The sequence below is a fragment of the Peromyscus leucopus genome, chromosome 3, assembly GCF_004664715.2.
Source record: "Peromyscus leucopus breed LL Stock chromosome 3, UCI_PerLeu_2.1, whole genome shotgun sequence".
NCBI lineage: Eukaryota > Metazoa > Chordata > Mammalia > Rodentia > Cricetidae > Peromyscus > Peromyscus leucopus.
The window spans coordinates 89,042,310-89,067,137 of NC_051065.1; the positions used below are offsets into that span (position 1 = coordinate 89,042,310).

At 48.9% G+C, this 24,828-nt stretch overlaps 1 protein-coding gene across 2 annotated transcripts in view; it reads right to left on the reverse strand.

Moving 5' to 3' along the window:
- Nucleotides 1-9,990: 9,990 nt before the first annotated feature.
- The window catches only part of Tcf7l1 (transcription factor 7 like 1), a 166,455-nt gene continuing 151,617 nt past the window's right edge, over nucleotides 9,991-24,828 (reverse strand). For both annotated transcript variants that reach the window (XM_028855171.2, XM_028855172.2), the window contains 8 exons: nucleotides 17,562-17,694; nucleotides 16,486-16,588; nucleotides 16,190-16,273; nucleotides 15,613-15,756; nucleotides 14,808-14,967; nucleotides 14,566-14,673; nucleotides 13,606-13,681; nucleotides 9,991-11,415 (listed from right to left, as the gene is read on the reverse strand). In XM_028855171.2, coding sequence (XP_028711004.1) covers nucleotides 10,979-11,415; nucleotides 13,606-13,681; nucleotides 14,566-14,673; nucleotides 14,808-14,967; nucleotides 15,613-15,756; nucleotides 16,190-16,273; nucleotides 16,486-16,588; nucleotides 17,562-17,694 — 1,245 coding nt within the window. In that variant the 3' untranslated portion in view covers nucleotides 9,991-10,978. The remainder of the gene's footprint in view (nucleotides 11,416-13,605; nucleotides 13,682-14,565; nucleotides 14,674-14,807; nucleotides 14,968-15,612; nucleotides 15,757-16,189; nucleotides 16,274-16,485; nucleotides 16,589-17,561; nucleotides 17,695-24,828) is intronic.

The following is a 24,828-nucleotide window of genomic DNA, read 5'->3' on the forward strand; positions in this document are numbered from 1 at the left end:
ATATGACGTGTAGTCCTGGGTGGCTGAGAATTTTCAAAATTTCAAGAACTAGTACATGACACAGTTTCAGAAACAAGTGCTTTTGTCTGTTATTTGAATAAAAATCCCTTTCATGTGCTCCTCACCCCCCCCACCCCCCACCCCCGCTTTCCCTCTCTTCCCTTCTTACATTACTGAAGAGGGAATAAAAATGACAGAGATGTGAGAAGTCTACCAGATTATTTCAGGAACCGGACTATAGCTCAGTGGTAAAGTGCTGCTTGCCAGGCGTGTGAAAGGCCCTGGGTTCAGTCTCCAGAACTTAAAAAACAAACCACTTTAGAATGTTGACTCTGCCTTGGCTAGAGGAAGTGAACTGGTAAATGAACCTTTTTTCTAAAAGAAAATTCTGTCTGCCTGCCTTTAAGATAAATGTTTGACTAGCATTTAAGGATATTGGCTTAGTGAGGGTGTGGGTGGGTGGGGAGGGTAGTGGCAAATTATTAAACCTGACCTGGTGTCCATGTTGCTAGGCAGGGGAGGAAAAAAGTTCTGATCACACAGAGTTCTCGGGCATTTGTATGTTATCTAAACAGTAAAAGAAACCATTGAAGAGGTTTACGTAGGGGCAAGGTGTAGTCAGTGGAGAATGTTTGGACATTACTCTGTGTGTATCAGAAAGAACTGACTTGGGCAATAGGGAAAAGATCTGGGTGTTAATCATTGAGGAGACTGTTGCAATGGTCCCAAGCAGCGCACAGGCCCAGAGAGAATGATGGGCAGTGGTCAGACTGGAGACGAAATTGGGAAGCAGTACCAACATGCTTCCGAGGTAGACTGGAGAGGAAGCAGAGGAAAGCTGGGGAGGGAGAAGGAAAGGTGCTTTCTCACTGAGGTAGGAACCACCGGTGGAGAACCAGGTGTAATGGACTGGGGCATAGGAAATGAATTTGCTTCTGGTCAATTACTCGTTACTTTGGTTTATCTTCACTTAAGATGATTGTGATGGCCAAGAGGAGAGATGTTGGCATGGTAACTGAAAATGTGAGCCTGGAGTTCAAAGCAAATATAGGAACCATTTTCCTCAGTATTTTGTTTTCAAGATGGGGTTTCTCTGTGAAGCCTTGACTGTCCTGAAACTCAAGAGATCCTCCTGCCTCTGCCTCTGAGTGCTGGGATTAAAGGCATGCGCCACCACTGCCCGGCTTCAGTATTGTTTAAAATATGCTCGCTAATGGTTTCATTAAAAAGTAATTTACATGTTTATCATAATTGTGACAGTTTCCCAACGGTTGGGCACCTGGATTTTTCTTACCTTTCCACTACTAGCAGCTATTTGTTAGCAGGTAGTGGTTAGGTTACATGCCTTCTAAGATGAGGAGACAGTTACTCAGAAAGATTGAGCAATTTGCTCAAGGCAGGTTATTTTTTTTTTTATCAAACTTCGGATAACAGGGAGCTTTTCTTTCCTTGGTCATTCTCCTGACTTTCTCTTCCTCCCTGCCTTTCCTTTCATCATTATGTTGCCTACACTTCTCTCAAGCTCCTGGGCCCGGGTGATCCTCCACCTCAGCGTCCTGAACAGCAGCAGCGGCGGCAGTGGACAGCAACACTGACTATTGTCCTTGCTTGCTCTTTTACATTCGTGTTAGCATACAGAGAATCCAGTTACATTGTGGCATTTTCAAACAGAATTTGTTTTAGTTGTTTCTCTTTCCCCCTATTTCCCCAGCCCTGAGAAGTCTTAATGTGTCAAATTGGTAGGAGAAAAAGAGCTCTTGACTTCCTGCATTTGTATGCATGCATGCTTATTTGCACACTCGTGTGTGTGTGTGTGTGTGTGTGTGTGTGTGTGTGTGTGTGTGTGTAGGCCAGAGGACAACCTCTTGTGTCATTCCTCTGGCACCATCTGTCCCTTACAAGGTCTTGCACTGGCACAGAACTGGCTGAGTGTGCTAGGCTAGTTGGCCAGCAAGTTTCGGGAATCTCCCCTCCCCCGCAACTTCCGACGCAGTGGGGTTTCAAACACACCCAGCTTTTTAACGTGGGTTCTGAGGATCAAATTCCAGTCCTCCTGCTTGTAAGGTAAGCAGTTTACTGATTGAGTCATCTCTCTCGTTTATTTATTTATTTATTGAAACTTTTATGTGTATGGGTTTTTTGTCTGCCTGTATGTCTGTGCACTCTGTGCATGCCTGGTGCTGTGGAGGCATCAAGTCCCCTGGGCTCGATAACAGACCGCTGTGAGCCGCCCTGTGGGTGTTAGGAATTGCAGTTGGGTTTTTAGAAGAGCAGTTAGTGCTCTTAACTGCCGAGCCATCTCTTCAGCCTCTGTTTGTTTGTTTGTTTAGACTAGGTCTTACTAAATTGCTCATACTGGCCTCCTGATCCTTCTGCCTCAGCCTCCTGAGTGCTGGGATTGCAGCATAAGTCAACATGCCTGTATGTTTTTATTTAGTACTGAATTCCTGCACAAATAGTTTGCATGAATGTAGGTAATTACTTAAATATTTTAAGTGTCAGTTTCCTCATTATGAATTAGAGATAAAAGTGTTGACTGTTAGGGCTGGAGAGACGCCTCAACAGTAATGATGAGTAAGTAATTAATGAACAGTAAGACGGCTCCATAGCATGGGTTGCTATGACAGAGGACCTGGTTTCAGTGTCGTGCCCCCCCCCCGCCCCCCCCCCCCCCCCCCAAGCACATAATGGCTCACAACTAACTGTAACTCCAGTTCCATGGCATTCAACAGCATTTTCTGGCTTCTGTAGGTACCAGGCATGCACATATATGCAGGGAAAATACCCATACACACAAAAATAAGATAGAAATAAAAACATTTGGTCCCGTGGTGGTGGCACATACCTTTAATCCCAGCATTTGGGAGGCAGGCTGAGTTCGAGGCTAGCCTGGTCCACAAAGTGAGTACCAGGATAGCCGGAGCTGTTACACAGAGAAACCCTGTCTTGAAAACCAAACAAACAAATAAATAACATTTGAGAGTTAGATAAATTGTGTAAAGTGTTTAACAGTTCATAGCCTATAATTAAAGTTCTAAGGTTATAAGTAATATACTCTGTAGAAAAGCTAGAAAATGAAGATAACCCAAAGTGTGAAAATTATTTTTTTTATCTAGAGCCATGTTACAAATATCTTTTTAGTCATATATATGCACATGACAGTTAACTGAAAATATAGCAAGTTATAAAACCATACATACAAATCCCACTGTACAGGTCTCCTTGTGGCTATTAGAGCTACAATAAGTCATGTCACTTTATCATCTGGGACATCATCTCCTTGATTTCCACTAATTTCTTTCTTCTCTATACGTCCTTAGAAGGCTCTGATTTGTCACAGAATGTAGTGCTTCTAGAAGGAAAGTGAAATGAACAGTATCGAACAGCACAGGGCTGAAATAAGATTTCAGATTAGATGCTGTGCTGGCTGGTTTTATGTCAACTTGACATAATCTAGAATTATCTGAAAGAGGGAACCTCCACTGAGAAAATGCCTCCATAAAATCTGACTGCAAGGCATTATCTTAATTAGTGATCAATGGGGGAGGCCCCAGCCCATTGTGGGTGGTGTCATTTCTGCTCTATAAGAGAGCAAGCTGAGCAAGTCATGTGAAGCAAGCCAGTAAGCAGCACCCCTCCCTGGCCTCTGCATCAGCTCCTGCCTCCAGGTTCCTGTTCTGTTTGAGTTCCTGTCCTGGCTTCCTTCAGCGATGGACTACAGTGTGAAAGTGTGAGTCAAATAAACCCTTTCCTCCCCAACTAGCTTTTTGGTCATAGTGTTTTATTGCAGCAACAGAAACCCTGACTAAGACAGATGCTTTCGCCAAAAGGTGAGAGTTTGGCTGCAGAGGCGTCAGCGGTGAGGAAGGTGGATACAAACTGTGGGCATGAGAGGTGGATCACAGGGATCCTCCTGTGAGAGAACTGAGCTACTTTAGTGACTGGGGGAAGGAGCGGGGGAGGGAGGGAGGGAGAGAAGGAGGGAGGAAGAGCAGAGATAATATGATTAACTGAATAACATACAAAGATATGAAAGGCTAAGGTAGAGCTGAAAGTATAGAGTTGAATTTGAGCCAGTGTGAGGAGCAAATTTTAGGTAAGGAGCAAAACAGCAAAATCACATCATTCCTGTTGACCTCAACTTTCTTCCTCCCTCCCTCCCTTTTTTCCCTGTGAGGTTTATTTGTTTTATTTTATGTGCATGAGTGTTTTGTCTTCATGTACGTATGTGCACATGTGCGTGCCTGGTACCAAGGAGTCAGAAGTAGGAACTGGATCCTCTGGAACTGGAGTCACAGATGACTGTGAGCTGTCATGTGGGTGTTCAAAATTGGGTCCTCCACTGCTGGGTGATCTCTCCAGCCCCCCCCCCCCTTTTTGAGACAGGGTCTCATGTATTTCAAACTGGCCTTGAACTAGCTTTGTAGCTTGAGGATGACCTTGAACTTCTGGTCCACCAGCTCCTACTTCCCGAGCGCCTGGGTTTAAGCAGATAGAACTCTGGTTTCATGCATGCTAGGAAGTGCTCTACCAACTGAGCTACATCCTCAGCTCTCAGTTTTCCAGATATTCTGAGAGGCAAGCCTTCTTTCAAGGGGGGCGGGGAGAGACGATGTTGGGGCTGAGAGGGAAAATGAACAGAGCTGCTGAATGTGCCAGGAGGAAGTTGACACAGGACAGTGCTGAAGAAGGAACTAATCTAACGGGCTCATCCTCACGCCCTACTTCTTCCTGGCACAGGCTCAGAGGAGGCAGACTCCAACACCGACTCCTAGCTCACCACAGTTGCAGTTGAAGGAAGAAATAGAAAGGAATTCCCTTTTCCTTTTGAAGTGGAGGGTCTTATGATGTTGCCCAGATTGGCCTGGAACTCCAAGGTCAAGCCATCCTCCTGCCTCAGTGTGGTAGCTAGCAGTATAAGTGTATGTCACTGTACCCAGCTGAAAGTAGATTAATAAGTCTTAAATTTTCTTTGTATCCCTTCATGATTAAAAGTAACAGCAACAACTAAGAAAAGGTAGAAATTTTGTTCAACCTGAAAAAGGGTATGCATGGAGCTTACCACTCACATACTTGATGGAAAGAAATTGGATACCTTTTGCCCCCCCCCAAATAAGGAACAGTTTTCTCAACTGTTTTTTATTTATTATGTGTGAGGTGCAGTGTGTGTGTGTGTGTGTGTGTGTGTGTGTGTGTGTGTGTGCGCGCGCGCACAGGTCAGAGGACAACTTATGGCTGTGGATTCTCTCCTTCCTCCATGTTGGTCCTGGGAATCCAATGGAGACCCTCAGGCTTGGTAACAAGTGTCTTCCCAGCCCTTGACTGGATTTTATTTACTGTTTTCACATTTTAATTATTTTGTGTGTATTTGTGTGAGTGTGTGTATGCCATAATATTCATGTGGAGGTCAGAGGCCAACTTGCAGGACTCAGGAATCAGTTCTCTCATGAGTCAGTTATATGTGTGTGGGATTGAACTTGAGGCTTGTCCTCAGGCTTGATAGCAGGTACGTCTGCACACAAAGTCCACCCCGTTCTTTTAAAGATTTAGTTTATGTATATGAATGTTTTACCTGCATGGATATATGTGTACCATAAGCATGTCTGGTTCTTTTGAAGTCAGAAAAGGTTTTCAGATCCTCTGGAACTAGTTATGGATGGTTGTAAACCACCATGTTGGTGCTGGGAATCAAACTCAGGTCCTCTGAAAGAGTAACAAATGCTCTTAACCACTGAGCCATCTCTCTAGCTCTTCCACTAAGCCATCTCAGTAGTCCAATTTATGGGATTTTATGGTGATCTAGGAGACACCTTGAGGAGTGTCTGTGAGGTGTTTGCAGACAGGTTTAGCTGAGCAGGGAAGACCCATTCTGACTATGGGCAGTACAATCCCATGGGTTGGGGTCCTGGCCTGGATGAAAAGGAGAAAGTAGACTGAGCACCAGCATGCCTCTGCTTCCTGTCTGCAGACATGATGTGAAGAGCAGCTTCACACTCCTGCCGCCATACCTTCCCACCACGATGAACTTGGATCCCTTCTCAGGCTGTGAGCCAAAACACAGCCTTTCTCTCTCCATGTGCTCTGTGAGGCATTTTGTCACAGCAATGGAAAAAGAGGCTAATATGGTTTCCAAATGGATGCACCAACACAGTCTTTGGTAAAAATCTAAGTTGGCTTCTTTGCAGAATTGATCAGTTGATCCTAAAATTCACAAGGAAATGCAAGAGACTCAGAAGGGCCAAGCAGTGCTGTAAAAAACAAACAACAAACAACAAACAAACAAACTGCCAGAGGACTCACGCTTCCTAAGTCGGTTGATCTTAAAGATGTATTTTATTATTTATTACATGTATCTCTATGTGTGTGCATGCACTTTTAGGTACTCACAGAGGCCACAAGAGGGCTTTGGTCCCCTGGAACTGGAGTTACAGGCAGTTGTGAGCTGCCAGATGAGGTGCTGGCAATCAACCTTGGGTCCTCTGAAAAACCAGCAAGTACTCTCTACTGCTGGGCCATCTCTCCAGCCTCGACCCTAAAGCTCCTGAAACACTTCAGTGGACAGGACGATATGGTGCTGGTATAAGGATGGACATGGGGATGACCAGGACAAACTGAGTTTGGAAACAAGCTTGCCCATTTGTGATTAATTCATTTTTGATGAGGGTACCAGGATAGCTCACTGGGAAGGGGGGGGGGAGACTGAATAACACCAGGGTAGCTAGCCCACAAGTACAAAAAAAGATGCCATGTATCATTAGTATTAGGGAAATATCAATCAAAATCAGTGAAATACTATTTCAGAAAAACTAGAAAATAAATATTGCTGAGGTGAAGGGGCTCTCAAGAAGGGATGTACCACGGTACAGCTGTAGGAGAAAGTCTACGGCTTCCTTAAGAAGTTAAAATAGCTCCTTATGTGACACAGCAATCACACCCCTAGTTATGTGTCCCCAAAGAATTAAAAAAGAAAAAGTCAACATTTACTTGTATGAGACTCTTCTTTTGTTTGTTTTTGTTTTCAAGACAGGGTTTCTCTGTGTAGGCCTGGCTGTCCTAGAACTTGCTCTGTAGACCAGGCTGGCCTTGAACTCAGAGATCTGCCTTCTGATGGCTGGAATTAAAGGCGTGAGCCACCACTGCCTGGTTTATTTTTGATTTTTTTTTTTTAAACAGGGTTTCACTATGTGGTCCTGGCTATTTTGGAACTTGTTATGTAGACCAGGCTGGTCTAGAACTCTCTGCCTCTAGAATGCTGAGATTAAAGGCATACACCATCATGCCTTGTGATATTTTGTTTTTTGAGATAGTGTCTCAAGTATCCTAGGCTGGCCTCCAACTCCGTATGTAGCTGAGGATGACCTTGAACTTCTGATCCTCCTGCCTGTAGCTCCCAAGGGCTGGATAGTAGGCATGGAACACCGTGCTCAGTTTCTGCTGTGCTCGGGATTGAGCCTAGGGCTTTGTGCATGCTGGGCAGGCACTCTGCTAACTGAGCTCCATGCCTAGCTCTTCAGGTACTGTTGAATCAGGGCTCAGTCACTCTTTACACAGTTTCCAGTTCTCCACCTTGTCCTAGTTCCTCAGCGTGACCTATCTTATAGCTGCCAATATGACCGTCTCCTGGTAACCACTTCCTTATGAGGCAAAGAGCAAACAAACTGAAGGCTAGGCAATAGAAACCGTTCAAAAGTGTCAGAACCTGACTGGCCTTAGTCTTTGCTCAGAGTATGACAGCAATTAAGGAAAACACACCTCCCCTCACTTCTTGCTCTTTTTCAAAGCACACCTTTAGTTCCAGTGGAGGCAGAGGCAGGCAGATCTCTATGAGTTCAAGGCCAGCCTGGTCTAAGGAGTGAGGTCCAGGCCAGCCAAAGCTATGTAGCAAGATTTTATCTCAAAGAACCAAATAAATAAATAAAAAAGACATGTGTGTATATGTCTATAGGTATGACTGTGTGTGCAGCTGTCTGTGAGGGTGTGTGCCAGGAAAGGGTGGCCAGCGTTCTCCACAGTCATCCTCGGCTTAATTCTTTGAAGCAATGTCTCTCCCTAAACTTGGAGCTTGAGTTTTCTAAGCTGGGCTGAAAGGTGTGTGAGGGTCAGCTGTCGTGTTAATGTGGGTGTTGGGACCCAAACTCTGGTCCCCATGATTGTACAGCAAGTGCTCTTAAGTCCTGACCCACCTTTGTAGCCCAGCTGGAGAAACGGATAGTGGTCATGATCGCAGTGTTGTAAATGTATTGAATGCTACCTAAAAGTGGCTAATTGGCTTTTTTTTTTTTTTTTAAAGCAGGAACTCATGTCACCTAAGCTGGCCTCAGGCTGAATATGTAGTCAAAGAGGAAAACTAACTTCTGATCCTCTTGCCTCTACCTTTCAAGTTCTGGGATAACAGCAGCACCACACCCCTGGGTTTATGGAGTGCTGGGCACTGAAACTTGGGTGTTGTGCCTGCCAGCCAAGTACTCTAGCAGTTGGGCTATATCCCCAGTCTTAAATATAAAAATGTCGAACTCGTGTTAAATGCATTTTACTACTGTTAAAAAAAATTGATACAAGCCGGGCGGTGGTGGTGGTTGGTGGTGGTGGTGGTGGTGGTGGTGGTGGTGGTGGTGGTGGTGCACGCCTTTAATCCCAGCACTCGGGAGGCAGAGCCAGGTGGATCATTGTGAGTTCGAGGCCAGCCCGGACTACCAAGTGAGTTCCAGGAAAGGCGCAAAGCTACACAGAGTAACCCTGTCTCGAAAAACCAAAATAAATAAATAAATAAATAAATAAATAAATAAATAAATAAAAAAAAATAATAAAATAAAATAAATTGATACAAGGTACAACACGGATAAACTTGCGAACATGACACAGAGAGACCTTGGTGACAGAAGACCTCATGTTGAATTATTTTGAGTAAATACCAGGATAAACAAATTTATAGACAAAATAGATTGCTGGCTGGCTAGTGCTGGAGTGGAGAGGATGGGGGGCGACCTTCAAAGGACAGAAGAGTTTCTCTTGGGAAAAACTTAAATTCTCTATAATGGGCAGTAGCAATGGACACATGGATACACAGTTCATCATGCTAAAATCCAATAAGATCGTCTTCTTTAAAAAAAAATCCAAGACGGCTCCGTGGACAAAGGCACTTGCCGCACAAGCCTGTAGACCTGAGTGTCATCCCTGGAAGGTGGAATTGGTTCCATAAAGTCCTCTGACCACCATAATAACTTGCGCTTCCCTGCCAGACACGATGATAAATAACGTGTCACTTTTAATTGGCAGGACTAGTATCAAACTCGAAGCCTCCTACAGAGGTCATTGAGAGGTACCCCCAGCCCTGTCCACTGTTCTGAATGGGTAAAATGTAAGTCTAAATTGGTAAATTATATCTCAAGAAAGCCTTTATGAATAACACCAGCCACAGGGCTGGAAACCACGAAAAGCTCAAAGGACATCCAGTGCTCCTTGGCAATTCTAATAAGGGGATGGGGGATCAGAAGCATAAGCAGAACATTCCCAGATTAGAAATCTCTTTAAATCAATTATAAATTGTAAGATTCATACTTTGGGGGTCTCAATGGTCAATACTGACTGGGTTATGTATCTTTAAGACCAAGTTGGGGGCTGGAGAGATGACTCAGTGGTTAAGAGCATTTGTTCTTGCAAAGGACCTGAGTTTGGTTCCCAGCACCTACACAGTGGTTTACATCCCTCCATAACTTCAGTTGCAGGGGATTCTAAGCCCTCTTCTGACCTGAGGGCACCAGGCACACACATGGTGCACATATATACATGCAGGCAAAATGTGCAAAATGTTCATGCACGTAAAGTAAAATAAAACAACTGCCGCGGAAGAAAGATTAGAAGTTGCTTGGGTTTTTCTAAGCTCAGCTGGTATGATTCTACGATGAGTGGCCTGCAAAAATTTAACCCAGGGCTTGGCAGGAAGGCAGCGGCTTGATTCAACGAAAGGTCTAAAGAAACACTCAGAAACAGTCTTGCAACTGTAATTTTTATTTTCTTTTGTGAAAATAAACTGGGAGTTTAAATTGCTCCAAAAAAACCATAAAAACAAAATGAAATACACACAGAAGAAGCTTGTGAGGTGGGCGGGGCAGAGGGTCTTAGAGCTTGGGCAGATTGTACTAGCACAGACTGAGGCGACAGGAGCCGGACCGTGGGGACTGGGCCCTGCCAGCCGCTCTGAGGCTGCGAGGTGGGAACGCCCAGCTGGGCACCAGACAGAAACGCAGACTTCTTGGAGGCACCTGGAGTCCCTTTGAGGGGTGGGGGGGTGGGGCCTTGTCAGAGGAAGGACCTCGTTCCCCACCGTCAGCTGGAGGCTGGCCCCTCGGGGCCCGGAGAGGGAGAGGGCAAGGCTGGTGGGACCCGGTCAGGCCAAGATGTCATCACACACGGTCATGGCCTTACGCTGGGCAGAGGACAAAGGGCATGCCCCGGTGGTGTGGAAAGCATGACAAAAACTTGCGCTAGGGAACAGGAGTGACCCGGAGGAAGGGGAGCCAGGCTAGAACTCCGGGCCACGCAAAGTTGCAGATGCGGTGGGGGGAGCTGGGGCAGGCGGGGGCTGGCGAGGACAGGGGAGGGCAGAAAGTCAGGAAGAGAAGAGGTAGAGAGGCATCTTCCGCCCAGGTACACCTACCACAGCGCACGGGGAGAGCGCGAGCGAGACACACACTGCTTTTCAGTGCTTTCTGGTGAAGATTTTTTTTTTGGGGGGGGGGTAAGGAAGATTTTGTTTTGTTTTTTTCTTTTTCCTTTTTTTTTTTAAAAAAAGCCTGAAGATCAGCTATTGGTTACATCTACACTCGTAAAGCACTGCGGTTACCAGTCACTTTACAGAACAGTCCAGAGTGGTCAAATATTGACCAATAATGTTTCCTTTTTTTCTCCCCCCCCCTCCTCTTGTCTGAATCGTGACTACTTGGAGTCCCAAGACAGCCTGCATAGAACAGGGGGCAGCTTAGTGGGCGGACTTGGTGACCAAGGAAAGAGGCTGAGCCTGTAGCACGGGGAGGGTCTGATGGGCATGGAGGGTGGCTGGGAAGGAAGGGGGAGAGGTCAGCAGAGCAGCGGGCACGGAGCCCAGGGGCAGGGGCCTGGTCAGCAGCGGCGGGGGCTGGCTGCCCATCTGGCTGGAATGGCTGGCCGCCGCCTTAGCTGACAGGAAGGCAGCTGAATGGACAGCCAGCTGGGCTCGGGCCTCCGGTTTGGTGGTGAGGGACAGGGGCTGGGCTTGCTCCGAGTGGGTGGCCGCGGGGGCAGCTGGCGATGCCAAGGCTGTGGAGGGAGTGGCAGGGGAGTCCAGCGTGCTGCCGTGGGAGGAGGCAGGGCTATCGCAGGGCTTCTCGGGGGGCAGGTACTGAATACATGGCTTCTTGCTCTTAGAGGCCAGAGCACCTAAAGGTAAAAGACACACGGAGAAAGGATCAGCAGCGGGAGGGGCAGAGGAACAAGCAGTGGCTAGACACCGGTACAGTGAGCCGCGTGCATCTGTGGCTCCTACTCTGTGGATGCAACTCAGAGCCCATGAGAAATACTCAGGGAAAAAACCTTGTCCACACTAAACGCATTTTTTTCGTGAAGCAAATAGAACCTAACAGCTATTTGCACAGCACTCACTGTGCGGGGCGTTCGTTATAAGCCATCTAGAGTTGGTATCGGGTAGACGGAAGAGAAGCATAAGCTATATATAAATACAAGGCCACCTCACTCAAGGGACTGGGGCACCCAGAGATTAGCTATCTCAGGAGTGGAGTATGGTGGGGCCCTGAACTAATCCAAAGGATATTGACTGTACACTGGAAATGTTAAGATTACTTTAAAGATACTTGAAAAAAAATTATATTGTGGGGGGTGTGTGAAGGGCAGGGGTGAAGTCTGGGCATCTTTTATTGCTTTACACCTTATTTTTTTAGAAAATTATTTTATGTGTATGGATGTTTTGCCTACATGTATGTCTGTGTACTAGGTGTGTGCCTGGTACCTGTGGAGGCCAGAAGAGGGCATTAGATTCCCATAACTGGAGTTACAAACGGGCACAAGCACTCTTCACTGCTGAGCCAACTCTCGAGACCCTCCCGCCTTTTTTCGAGTCTCCCACTGGATATGAAGCCTGTTGTTTTTAGTAGATAGATGACCAGGCTGCCATGGTGACGTTCACGTGGGTCCTGAGTGTCTGAACACAGGTCCTCATGCTTGCCCAGACTCTCCACCCAGGTATATCTCCAGTCCTTGGTTTATACGTTTGCTTGAGACAGGCTCTCATGTATCCCAGGCTGGCCTCAGACTGAAGCCAACCTCTGGAGGGTGGGGACAGACACTCAGTACCACCCCTGTTTTAGGTGGTGTTGGCCATCAGGCTCAGGGCTGCATGCATGCTAAGGCAAGCATCCTTCCACTGAGCTGCATCTCCAGGCTTTTTAAAGATTCCAAGATTAGGAAACTACACTTAAGGACGCCCAGAGAAGGCACAATCCAAAGACCAAATACCCACACTGACAAAGACCCACTTACAATATGATCGGAAAGAAATGACTCAACGTCTTCCTCCTTTTCATCCCTGCCTTAAATCCCTTAACTGTTGAGACGACTCTCTGCTCCGTTTGCCTTCAACTCCTTGGCTAATGGCACAGAGATGGGGCACTCACTCCTGCCGAGCACCGTGGCACGTGACAGATTTCGTATTGTCTCTGTATTTCACTACCGTGTGCTGTACACAGGAATACACAGATTACGCGGCAGAAAGGAGGGCCGACGCACCACAAATGGCACAAGCATCTGCACACGTGTTACCTATCGGCTCTATGCTGAGATGAGCATGAGATGAAGGCCAGGACCTAAAATCCCGTCACCCAGGGCAACGCTCGGTGCTAGCCATCATCCAGCTCAGCTTCTTGTGGGACGTGGTTCCTGAACAAAGGCGAACACTGTTCTTCTGGCATGCCACCAAAGAACACCTAATCCCGGTGAATTCACAGATAAGTGGTGTGATGGGCAATCTTCAGCGTCACCATGGAAACACACCTCTAAGTGTGTCCATCATGTTTCCAGAGAGTTTTAACAGAGCCAGGAGGACCCACCCTGAACAAAGGCAGTGTCCTAGACTAAATCCAAAGGAGAAAGCAAGCTGGGCACCCATTCACCTCCCTGCCTACCGACCGAGAATACAGGGTGACAGCTGCCAGGTCCGCCCACCATGAGGGACAGTCCCCTCAGCTCTGAGATGGATCAAATCTTTCCTGACGGGGCTTTGTCAGCTATCAGGTATTTTGTCAAGGCAACGAGAAAAGTAACTAGTCCAGGCACCGTGTTTACCTCTAGCCCGCCACCTTTGGAAGGGATTTTAATTTCAGAGATTCATTCCAGCTAACTCCTGTTTTTACTGTATACAGGACATAACCCTTAAGGGACAACTCAGTGGGACTGAGACATGCCTGAGCTTTGAAAAGATTGTCGGCCTCTCTCCATTTAAAATGCTGATGATCTTAAGGAGAGGAACTGGGGACCCTCCTCCCCCAAACCCTCCAGAGTTTCACATGAGGCGGGCTGACAACAGGGCTCTCCCGGAGGACCCAGGCCAGGACTCACCCTCCGCCTCGTGGATTGGCTGCTGTGACTGTGTCTGTGACAGCTGCTTTTCTCTCTTCCTCTTCTTCTTCTTGCCCTGAAAAATATGGTCGCAGGACAAGATGACTAGGGACAGAATAACACCAGCCTGGCAAGAGGATCCCAGACCAGGCCGCCTCAGGACACAGGTGCCAGCCTTTTTCTCTTGATTGCTCCTGGTGAGGGTGCTGGAGGACTGGGCTGGGAAAGGAGGCAGAGCGACCCTGCCCTTCTTTCTCAAAAAGTCCCTCTGGTTGGGGCAGCCAGGCCTCTTGGTCTTGAGGGCCTTCAAGCTATTCTGTTTAGCCCCTACCCGACTGTGTGTGTGTGTGTGTGTCTGTGTCTGTGTGTCTGTGTGCATGTGCATGTGTACAATGCATATGGGGACCAGAGGACCAGATGTCATTCCTTAGGCACTGTCTACCTCTTTTGGAGACAAGGTCTCTCCACTGGCCTGGAACTCGCCACACAGGCTAGGCTGGTTAGTGAACCCCGAGGATTTGCTCCCCTTCTCCGGTCTAAGAACACAGCACCACGCTCTGCTTTGTATGTAGGTGTCAAAGATTAACACTCGTCTGCTTGCAAAGCAAGCATTTTATCTACTGAGCATCGCCCTGGACTGGTTGTTGATCTTTTCTGTGGTGTCCCAGGTCCCTCTGAAAATTTGATGCAGCTATGAACCCTCTTACCAGAAAAAAAAAAAGAAGAAAATCATATATTCAAAAATCTGACAAGTTTCGAAGAATTTCTAGACATGGCTTCCCTAAGAATTCAAACTTGGCTTCCTTATTTCTAGAGAACAGAACATGGCTTCTCCTCTAAAAGCAAACTGAAGCTGCTTGCTTTCTCGCCTCTGCATCCTGAAGATGCGCCCGTGCAGCTCCAGGGGGGTGGGGTGGGGCTGGGGAGGGGTCTGGGTGCTGGCACAGCGCGAACACTTACGTAGTTGTCCCGAGCTGACCAGGTTGGGTAGAGTTGAGCGTGAAGCTGCCGTTCTTTCCGGGCAAGCTCGTAGTATTTGGCCTGTTCTTCTCTAGACAGGTTGTGCCACTGAGGGAGAAAGGGGTAAGACACACACGCAGTCAGGGTAGGGGACATGGAGGCGGATGCCAGGGCAAGTCAGCCGGGGGGGGGGGGGGGGGGGGGGGGGGGGGGGGGGGGGGGGGGGGGGGGGGGCGGCTCACCTTTCTTCCCAGGATTTGGTTAATGGCTGCACTTTCCTTCAGGGTACACTCAGCGACCACCTTGGCCCTCATCTCCTTCATATACAACATGAAGGCGTTTAGAGGCTTTTTCACGTGCGGCTTCTTCTCCTCCTCCTTTTTCACGGTAACCGGGGATTTCCTGTGGAGGAATGTGGCTGTAGGTTAGGTACCCCCATAATCCGGCTCCCCATCCCTGCCTTCACTGAGGCAGCTGACCAAGGCCTCTGGGAGGAGAGGCCTGTTTGCGTAGCCATGTATGACTGCTTTAAGGGTCTGGGCAGAGAGAGAGAGAGGAATAATAATAATAATAATAATAATAATAATAATAGGAAGAGGTGGAGGAGAGAGAAGGAGGGCAGGGCATGGCTCTCTGGGCTACTCAGCCACGGTGCTAGTGGTGTGGGCTTTCCTGCTGTCTTTGCAGCAGAGAGGATAACGTCTGGGTCTCTGCTCTGGCATCAGCTCTCACGAGTCCTCGAGAGAATTTCCTTCTCTTCTCCGGCCTCATATTTTATGGGGATGACAGGGCCAGAAGGGAAGCTGAAAGCTTCCTTCGTTCCTCACAGCCGCTAGAACCTGACTATGAGAACGGACGCATCAAGTCTTAAAGGAAGGGTCGCAGACACTCGACGAGAACAGCCTCCAGGAGAGAAGACGGGGCTAAGATGGCAAGCTGACACCAGGAGAGAAAACCAAGCGGCATGGGCTGTGCAGACTGGCCAGTCGCTCACCCCCCCCCCCCCCCCCCCCCCCCCCGCCTCCATCCAGACGGCCTCTTACTTACGCGCTCACTGCAGGACTCAGGCTGGGAGGCGCTGGCTCCTGCTTCACAATGGGGGAGACGATGGCAGGGTGGGGGATTCCTGAGGTGGGCAGGCCAGGATGGGCAGAGGCCACCATGTGTGGGGAGAACCGGCTTGAGACCAGGCTGCGTCACAAATGGAAACAAATGAGAACGGAGAGGCAAGGGCTGTGTGCCACCCAGATGGTTGTCATCTGCAGAGCTAGGGTGTCGGTTTTGGGGGCTGCCTAAGGATGCTTGCTATTCCTTCCCTTGGCACACACAAGGTACCCAAGCCTGGTGCTGGATGCGGGTGGAATGACAAACAGAGGTGTGTGTGTGTGTGTGTGTGTGTGTGTGTGTGTGTGTGTGTGAGTCCTGGGGTCCATATTCCATGGGGTTATGGTGTAAGGAGCATTGGGCAAGAGGTAGCCCCTCATCAAAGAGAAGCGAGGACCGGGGAACCCCATACCTGCTCACTAACCTACAGGGGACAGGCTGGTTCACGGCCAGAAGTGGCAGTCGCTAATAGACAAATAGCCCAACACTTCCTGTTGACAGCCCCAGCCCCAAGACTAACCTGGACATTGAGGCATTCATGGCGAGGGCAGGGTAAGGATGCCGGAAGCCACCAGGCGGGAGGGAGTACATAGGCTGTCCTTGCCTGTGAGGGTGAGGAAGGAGCGAGATAATTTAGTCAGACTGGGGTATTTAAGGCCAAGACTGAGGGGGCTGGAGAGAAGTAAGGGCAGGAAGTCAGAGGAGCTGGGAGGAAGCTGGCCAAGGCGGGAGTGAGGGTGTCTAAGTTCTGGGGTGCAGAAGGCAGAGCTCAGCAGAGGGGGCAATGAGGGTAGGAGAGGCGGTGGGTCTCCTTACTGTGGGACAAGCCAGCCGAGGGGATGGGGGATTTGTCCAACAGCTCCTGGAGACAGTGGGTAGTATGGCGAGAGCTCAGAGGGATGAGGAGGCCGGGGGATTCCTGCTTCCGAAGAGAGAGGTGTCAAGTGCTTCCCTCACACCCAACAGGAGCGCCTTCCCCTGCATGCCCAGGTTGTCCACACCCTGGGAAGCCTTGTCGCTCCTCATGTCTGCCCTTTCCCCCTGCTGGCAGCTCTGGGCTGCCACTCAAGGGCACCCAAGGGAGGGAGGACCCATAAGCCTTCTCTCTAGTGTCTTTGTGGTTGTAACTTTCTGTTGTTGACTGGACAGGGATGCATACAGGGTCCAGGACATACCCAACAGGGAGCAAAAAGTACCCCGAATCACCTTTAACTAATGTTCTAGAAAACCTGCTTCATTCCCAGTACAATAAACTTGTTCTGCCAATCAACCACCCTGCCTCTAAACTCTGGATTTCCACTCTACGTTCACCCACCCCACCACCCTGCAATGATCATTATTTCTCCAAACAAGGGCTCTGAAACGTCTTAGAACCACAGTGACTCAGTAGGAAGGTCATGGAGACCTTGGCTCCCAGGGATGGACAGGTATGGTGGGCAGTTAGTTATCACCAACAACACATCACGTCAGGCCCGCCCTCTGTTTTATAGATATTTTAAAGTCTGTCCAGAAGGCTCCTATTTGAAATGTATGGTGAGGGCATACATCCTGGTTTATGGAGGCACAGCCTCGGATAGACAGGACAGCACTCTGAATTTACAATGGTACCAGCCTCTGTACTTAACTGGTCTCATTGCTTCTAGTCCTCACAATGGCCTCTTAGTGTGGAGAGGTGGGAGGGCATAGGTTAAAACCAACCAAACAAACAAAAAAAACCCACCAGACCAAAACAACAAAACACTACTCCAGCGAACCGGCTAGGCGAGCAACCTTTTGAGAGCTGCAACAAGACCTGAACACAGATCTTATTCATCCAAGGACTCTTCGGTACCCCACCCCAAAGGAAAGCTGGCCGCCCCATGGATGCACAGCCCGTACCAGGGACCACTCACCTGTCTTTGGATCGATCTCCGGGGAGAGATGCGTGGGAGGGGATGCAGGGGAGAAGTGGTCGTTGCTGTAGGTGATGAGGGGTGTCAACGGGTGCATGTGATGAGGGTGCTGGACAACAGGAACCTTGTTGGACTGCAAGAGAGAGAAGACGGACTAGGCCCAGAGCCAGGGAGACGGTGTGTACTGTCATGCACCGTTGGAATGTGTGCCACGCCCTATCCAGTCCTCATAACAGGCCTAGAGAGGAGGGTGAGAGGACGGCGAACGCCTCTCTAACCCCGCACTGCACCTCTTCCCAAGTGCGGTGGGCACCCGCGGGCCGCTCAGTTCTAATGGGCTATGGCACCGCTCTAGGTGGGAGAGGGCTTGGCACACTTTCTAGACCCCTTCCATGGAAACGGGAGATCTCAGGTTCGTCACTGAGTTCAGACTTAGAGATGAAGGGCGCTCTCAACTCTCTGCCACTTCCTGTAGCCCTTCTGTTCACCCGGGGTTCACACCACAAACCCTCATCTGCTCAGTCCCCGGAGCTTCCTAGGCTCACAGGTCTTTCTGCAGAGAAGGTAGCAGAGCAAGGGGTGGAAAGCCCATCCCCATGATGAGCCGTGCTGCTGGCCTTGGTGGTGGACACGGGCTTTACAGTGAGCAACTTCCTAAGTCCTCTGGGCTTGTTAGATGCAGTAGCATGAGGACTGTTCTCACTTTATCCACGGGCCGTCACCAATGGTTCTCCACCCACAAACGTACCGCACAGCTAAAAGCGTAAACGATAATTCTAACATCAGATTGCTAAGAACCCAGTGCATCCAAAGGATGAACTTGGGTTTCTTGGGGATGGTTTGTCAAAGGGTGACTATTGGTATCATAAACATAATAGGACTATTACCAAAGAAAAGTAAGGGGTAGAAGAATTATAGACAATGGTCAGATGGTCCAGTGGGTCACGGTGTTTTCTACCATGCCTGACATGTGAGTTCTATACCTAGAACCCACATAGTAGGCCCTCTGACCTCCGTGAGAATACCATGGAACAAGGATGCCCCCCCCACAATAATAGTGAAAAAAAAAAGAGAATCACACAAAACCATCTCAATTGGGAAAACACATTAACTATGATTTTAAAAAATGGATGCTACACAATCACACCACTTAAGCCAGCCTGCCACCAACTTCTCATGTCATTTATTATTTTTGACATCATCTCATTATATGGTCCAGGCGAGTCTCAAACTCATGGTCATCTGTTCCAGCCTTCATGCCTCAGTTTTTAGTTTATCCTTATTTGTATCATCTTGTCATTTTATAGCAGAGAAGTCTTGGGCTGGGGTGTATGCCTTGGTTTTTAATTTTCACTTATTTGTATCATCTTGTCATTTTATAGTAGAGGAGTCTTGGGCTGGGGTGTATGCCTTGGTTGTCTGGCATGCTTGAAGGCCTGGGGTTGATCCCCAGCACTGCATGAACTGAGTGTGGTGGCATGTATCTGTGATCCAGGCACTTGCACTGGGCAAGTGGAAGAAGAAAGATCAGGAGTCGAAGGTCGTTCTTTGCTACATAGCGAGGTGAAAGCCAGCCCGGGGATGTAGCACTCTCTGTTACTCTCTCTCCACCTCCTTCCCTCTAGTAAAAAGTCTCAGTGGCCCACATGCCATTGAGTCAAAGAACACAGAGCAAGGAGTTCAATTTGCCACCTAGGTATAAAACCAACCTAGATGGCCTGTGGGCTACTATTGGCCACTAGGGGGCAACATTGTTCAGGAAATGAACTTCAAGGGGCCAGACAGGAAGTAAACGCTGCTAAGCAAGAACTGTTCTAAGTCTGGCCTCTTCTTTCAGGCCACAGTCCTACTCTGCTCTCCTCCCTCTCCTCCCTCTCCAGCTGCCCCCAGGGCTGATGATCACAGCTGAGGTCATGGATCAGGAATGCACAGCCTCGGTGGACAACCTCGGTGGACACAGGTGCTTGCTCCGGGAGGAATGCACCCATCCAGAACAGAGCCAAATCCTTCCTGCAAGCTCCACGGCCCGGGCACTTCCCTAGCCCGGGTGTCTTGTCCATTTTAAAGTTTTGTGTGTATGTGTACACATAGGGAGGCCCAAGTTGACATCGGGTTGTCTTCTTTGACCATTCTCCTGACTTACTGAGCAGGGCTCTTGCTGAACCCATCGCTTTCTGATTTGGGCTAGACTGCTTGCCTAGGGAGGGGTCTGTATCTACCGAGCCTGGAGGAGGCCGCCACACTGGCTTAGGTTTTATATGAGTTCTGAGGACCCCAACTCCCTCTGGTCCCCACACTTTCAGAGCAAGCCCTTTATCTGCTGAGCCACCTCCCTGGCCCGTCTTTACCTTTCTAGGGCATGGGTTTAACTGTAACCTAGGCCGGCTTGCGGCCACCACAGCCTGCTTCAGTCTTTCCCAGGTTGGAATCTCTTCAAACTCCCAGCTCCTAGGGAAGTAAAGCCCTACCTCCACCTCATACTTCAGGGCGTGTTTCAAGCCCAAAGTAAAGGGAACCCCTAATGGCTGCCCCATGGAAAAACCCTCCACCAGAGCCCCCTCCTCATTATTTTCTCCCCTTCTTAACCTGATCAAAAATCAGGTGCATGGGAGCGTATGGCTCAGGAGAGATTAGCGCCTTCCCTTTTTCATCCCTCACAAAGGAGTTGTGGACTTCACGATGGCTGCCCAGGAAGGCACCTAACACTCCAGGAGGCAACTAACAGTGTTCAAAACGTGAGTCCCACCCACCATCAATGATCTGTTTGCTGACAGAGACCACCTTTTCTTGATGGTGGTGGCCGGGGTGCTGTTCATGAGAGACTATGCAGAAAGGCAGGGAAGAACGAAAACCAAGAATGTTCGCAGTGCCATGGGCTTCTCTGAAACATCACAAAGCCCCTGGGAAGGAACGGGACAGGAAGCGGTTGGGAGAGGCTCCAGCAGACCGTGTCCCTCCAGGTACAACCTACTGAGATCATAAAATGTGGGGCTGGAAGGAGAGCCCCAAGGAGGACTTGGAGGCTCCGCTACAGCATCCCGCCACACTCCAGCTCTTCTATCTGTCCCAGGTGATCAGCAAGCCAAGGGTGGCTCCATGACTTCTGTCGGCCAAGCCAGGCAACAGAAAGTATCAGCTCTGCCGCGTCCCTTCAGTTTTAACCTCGGGTTTGCTGCAGGAACAGCCCCCAAGCTCCTTGCGTGTTACCTAAGTGCATTCCTACGACCCAATGGCTCCTTAGGTGGGCTCGGCTAAGCCGAGATGTGTTACAAGACAAGAACCAGCACATAAGTGTGTTGTCACACCTCAATACGAAGCTTCCAATTTCCTTCGGCACACCTCACATTTCACGCAGTAAGGCTTCATTCCTTTTTTTTTTTTTTTTGGAGACAGGATTTCTCTGTGTAACTGCCCTGGCTGTCCTGGAACTCACTCTGTAGACCAGGCTGGCCTTGAATCACAGAGATCCGCCTGCCTCTGCCTCCCTAGTGCTGGGATTAAAGGTGTGTGCTGCCATTGGCCCTAATTTGAAATTATTTTAAACATTTATTTGTGTGTGTGTTCATGTGTGTGCGCACACACATGCTACAATGTGCTTGCGGAAATCAGTGAATTGGTTCTCTCCTTCCATATGGGTTTCAGGACTAGAGCCTCAGATCACCAGGCTGAGCCATTATGCTGGCCCACATACATAGGTGTCCATGACAGTGAGCGTGTCCTACTGTCCATCTGTCCAGATCTTCTTTTGTTTTTTGTTAATCCACTGCTTAAAGTTTTATGACAGAGAGCAACTTCCTCTGCATGCATCCCATTACAGATGCCGACAAAGCTCTTCTTTAAGCAAATTCATGAGATGCCTCCTTTCTAACTCCACATATGTCTCTGTCTCTCTCTGTGTTTTGTTTGTTTATTTGGTTTTATTTTTGATACAGGGTTTCTCTGTGTAGCCCTGGCTGTCCTGAAGCTCGCTCTGTAGCCCAGGCTGGTCTTGAACTCAGAGATTCACCTGCCTCTGCCTCCGAGTGCTGGGATCAAAGGTGTGTGCAACCATATCGGCCTTATTTCTCTTTAATAAATGAATTCTGTTTTAGATTTTGCTTTTCTTTTCTTTTTTTCTTAAAGATTTGTTTATTATGCATATAGCCCTCTGTCTGCATGTACGCCTGTAAGCCAGAAGAGGGCACCAGATCTCATTATAGATGGCTGTGAATCACCATGTGGTTGCTGGGAATTGAACTCAGGACCTCTGGAAGAGCAGCCGGTTAACTCAGCTCTTAACCGTTGAGCCATCTCTCCAGCCCACTTGTTTTAGATTTTTCAACTTTATTTTATGTGTATGAGTGTCTGCCTGTATGTACGAATGCGTACCATGTGCACATCTGATGACCGCAGAGGTCAGAGGCACTGGATCGACCCCCCCTGGCACTGGAGTCAGGACGGCTGTGAACCACAGTGAAGGTGCCAGTCCAAACCTGGTTCCCCTGTGAGAGCAGTGCGTGCTTCTGACTGCTGGCCCAACAGTGTCAGAGCTACTGCTCCCAAATTTCCTACTTCCCCCACGCCACAGTCTCTGGATTCCTCTCCAATTTCTGGCCACCTGTTTCTAAATTACTCCCAAGACTATCTTCAAATTAGCAAAATATTCCAGAAGGAGCCAGCTGGTGCAGAAAATAAGGGTGAAAGATTTCCATGCAACAAGAAGTGAGGCAAAGACGAGGAACTTAGTTAAAATTTGGACAAGAAGGACTGGTGAGGCAGCTCAGGCGGTAGGGGTTTGGGTCGCCGAGCTTGACAACATGAATTCAATCACAGGAACTCCCAAGACGGAAGAAGAAAGCGGTTCCTGGAAGTAGTCCTCTGACCCACATAAACCCACCAGGAGGCATGTGCTTCCCCTCGGCCCCCAGTAAATAAACGTACAAAAGAAAACAAAAGAAACCAGCCCAGGCGTGATGGCACATGCCTTTGATCTCAGCACTCCGGAGGCAGAAGTAGGTGGATCTCCGTGAGTTCAAGGCCAGCCTGGTCTACACAATGAGGTCTACACAGCCAGGGCTTTGGAGAAAGACCCTGTCTCAAAATGCCAACCAAACAAACCCTAAACAGATAAAATAAAATCCAAAATTGGACATCTTCCTTGATAGACAAATACCTCTCGAACTCTTCAATGATTTCTTTCCTTCTTCCATCCCCCCTTTCCTTTTCTGAGACAGGATCTCATGTGCCCAGGCTGGCTTCAGATCTACTATGTAGTGAAGGATGACCCTGAACTTCTGGTCCTCCTGCCTCCACCTCCTGAGTTCTTCAGTTACAGGTGTGCATCATTACGTAGTGCTAGGGATGGCACCCAGGGCTTTGTGAGTGTGTTAGGCAAATGCTACCAACGGAGGCACATCCCCAGCCCAACAAAAGACTCTCAGCTCACACTGTAAGTAAGCTCCTTAGCAACCCCCTACCCCAGCCTGTCAAGCAGAGGAAGCATGTGCTCCCACATAGAGTCTGTCTCTACTGTGACCAATGCAATGACACTTCTGTTAATGGGTTACATGACTGTGGAGAATCTGCACGGGACAGGCACTGATTTGGACAGCCACAGAGCTGGAGCTGACAGAGCAGGGAACAACTGGCCTCACAGAAAGTTAAGGGTCACAAAAATAAATAAGAAGTGCTTTCGTTTTCACTCTGTGACGTGTTCTAGGTCTTACTGAGGCAGTAAGAGAACTTTATCTGGGGCTGGAAAAATGACTCGGTGGTTAGGAGCACTTACTGCTCTTGCTGAAGACCTGGGTTCGGTTCCCAGCACTCACATGGTGTCCCACATCTGTCTGTAATGTAAAGCTACAGGGGATCTGATGCCTTCCGGCCTCCAAGGGCACCTGTACATAAACTCATGCAGACACACACACACACACACACACACACACACACACACACACACACGCACACGCACACACACACACGCACACACAAATCTCACCAGAAGAGAGAACCTGATCTATTTAGACAAAAGTACTTGTCCTCATGGTATATGAAGAGAATACGGAGTGTTTGATAAACACCAAGAAAAAGTAAACTGGAAAGACAGATAAGAAATGCGGGTGTTTGTCCGGCTGTTCAGGGAGGCCACAGAAAAGGTCCCCAGGAAAACGACTTAAATGACCGAAGGCAGGAACTGGTCAGACACGAAACAAAAGGTGGGGGGGGGGGGGGACTCTGGCAAAGCGACCCTGGTGTAGTGGCTTGAGGTGGGCAGGGCGCGCGGTGTGTTTGGGGCGCTCCCAGAGGCCAGGGGAGGTGCGAGAGAAGGAAGCGGGGTCCCTGTCAGCGTACCCACAGCAGCCGAACACCAGGAAAGCCCTGGGTTCGAGCTCTAGTGCCTCCAAACAGGCTGGGCACGATGGGTCACACCTGTGACCCTGGCTTCCAGAAGCTTGAAGAAGTTGTTGAGGTTAGGGAGAGAGTTCAGCAGCCAAAGGCCCCCGAGCCTGACGGCCTGAGCTTGATGCCTGGGCCCCACGTGGTGGAAGGAGAGAACTGACTGCCACAAGGTGTCCTTTGAGCTCCACACGTGTGCCATAGCACATCCCCCCCCTTCCCGCGTGCGCTCACACACACACAATTTTTTTTTTTTTTGGTTTTTTTTCGAGACAGGGTTTCTCTGTGTAGCTTTGCGCCTTTCCTGGAACTCACTTGGTAGCCCAGGCTGGCTTCGAACTCACAGAGATCCACCTGGCTCTGCCTCCCGAGTGCTGGGATTAAAGGTGTGCGCCACCACCGTCCTGCTCACACACAATTTTTAAAAATTAAAAAGAAATGAAGTTGAGGCCAATCTGGGTTCTATAGAGAGACCATGTTTCTAAAACAGCTGAACACGAAAATCCATACTGAAACTTTCCAACCCCTGAGACCTGACCAGGACCACGATGCAGGCCAGGAAAGATGCACAGATAAGACAAGAACCTGCGGGACAGCGAGAGATAAAACTCTGGGAACTGGAATGCGCCTGCGGGTCCTTTTATGCAATGGTCCATCTGGAAGGCTTTGCAAGCTGGAGCACTAACAGACTCCCTTGGACAACCCCTTCCTGACCAGAGCTCTCGCTTCCCCATTCTTGGGAGTGGGAGACAAGGAGAAACGACGGTTACTTCATCTTCAATCACTTGCTGCCGCCATTCCTTCCCGTGTGTGTCCGAGGGAAAACCGGTTCGAGACAGGGTTTTGCCTTGTAACCTAGGCTGGCTTCAAACTCATAGCACTCTTCCCTGAT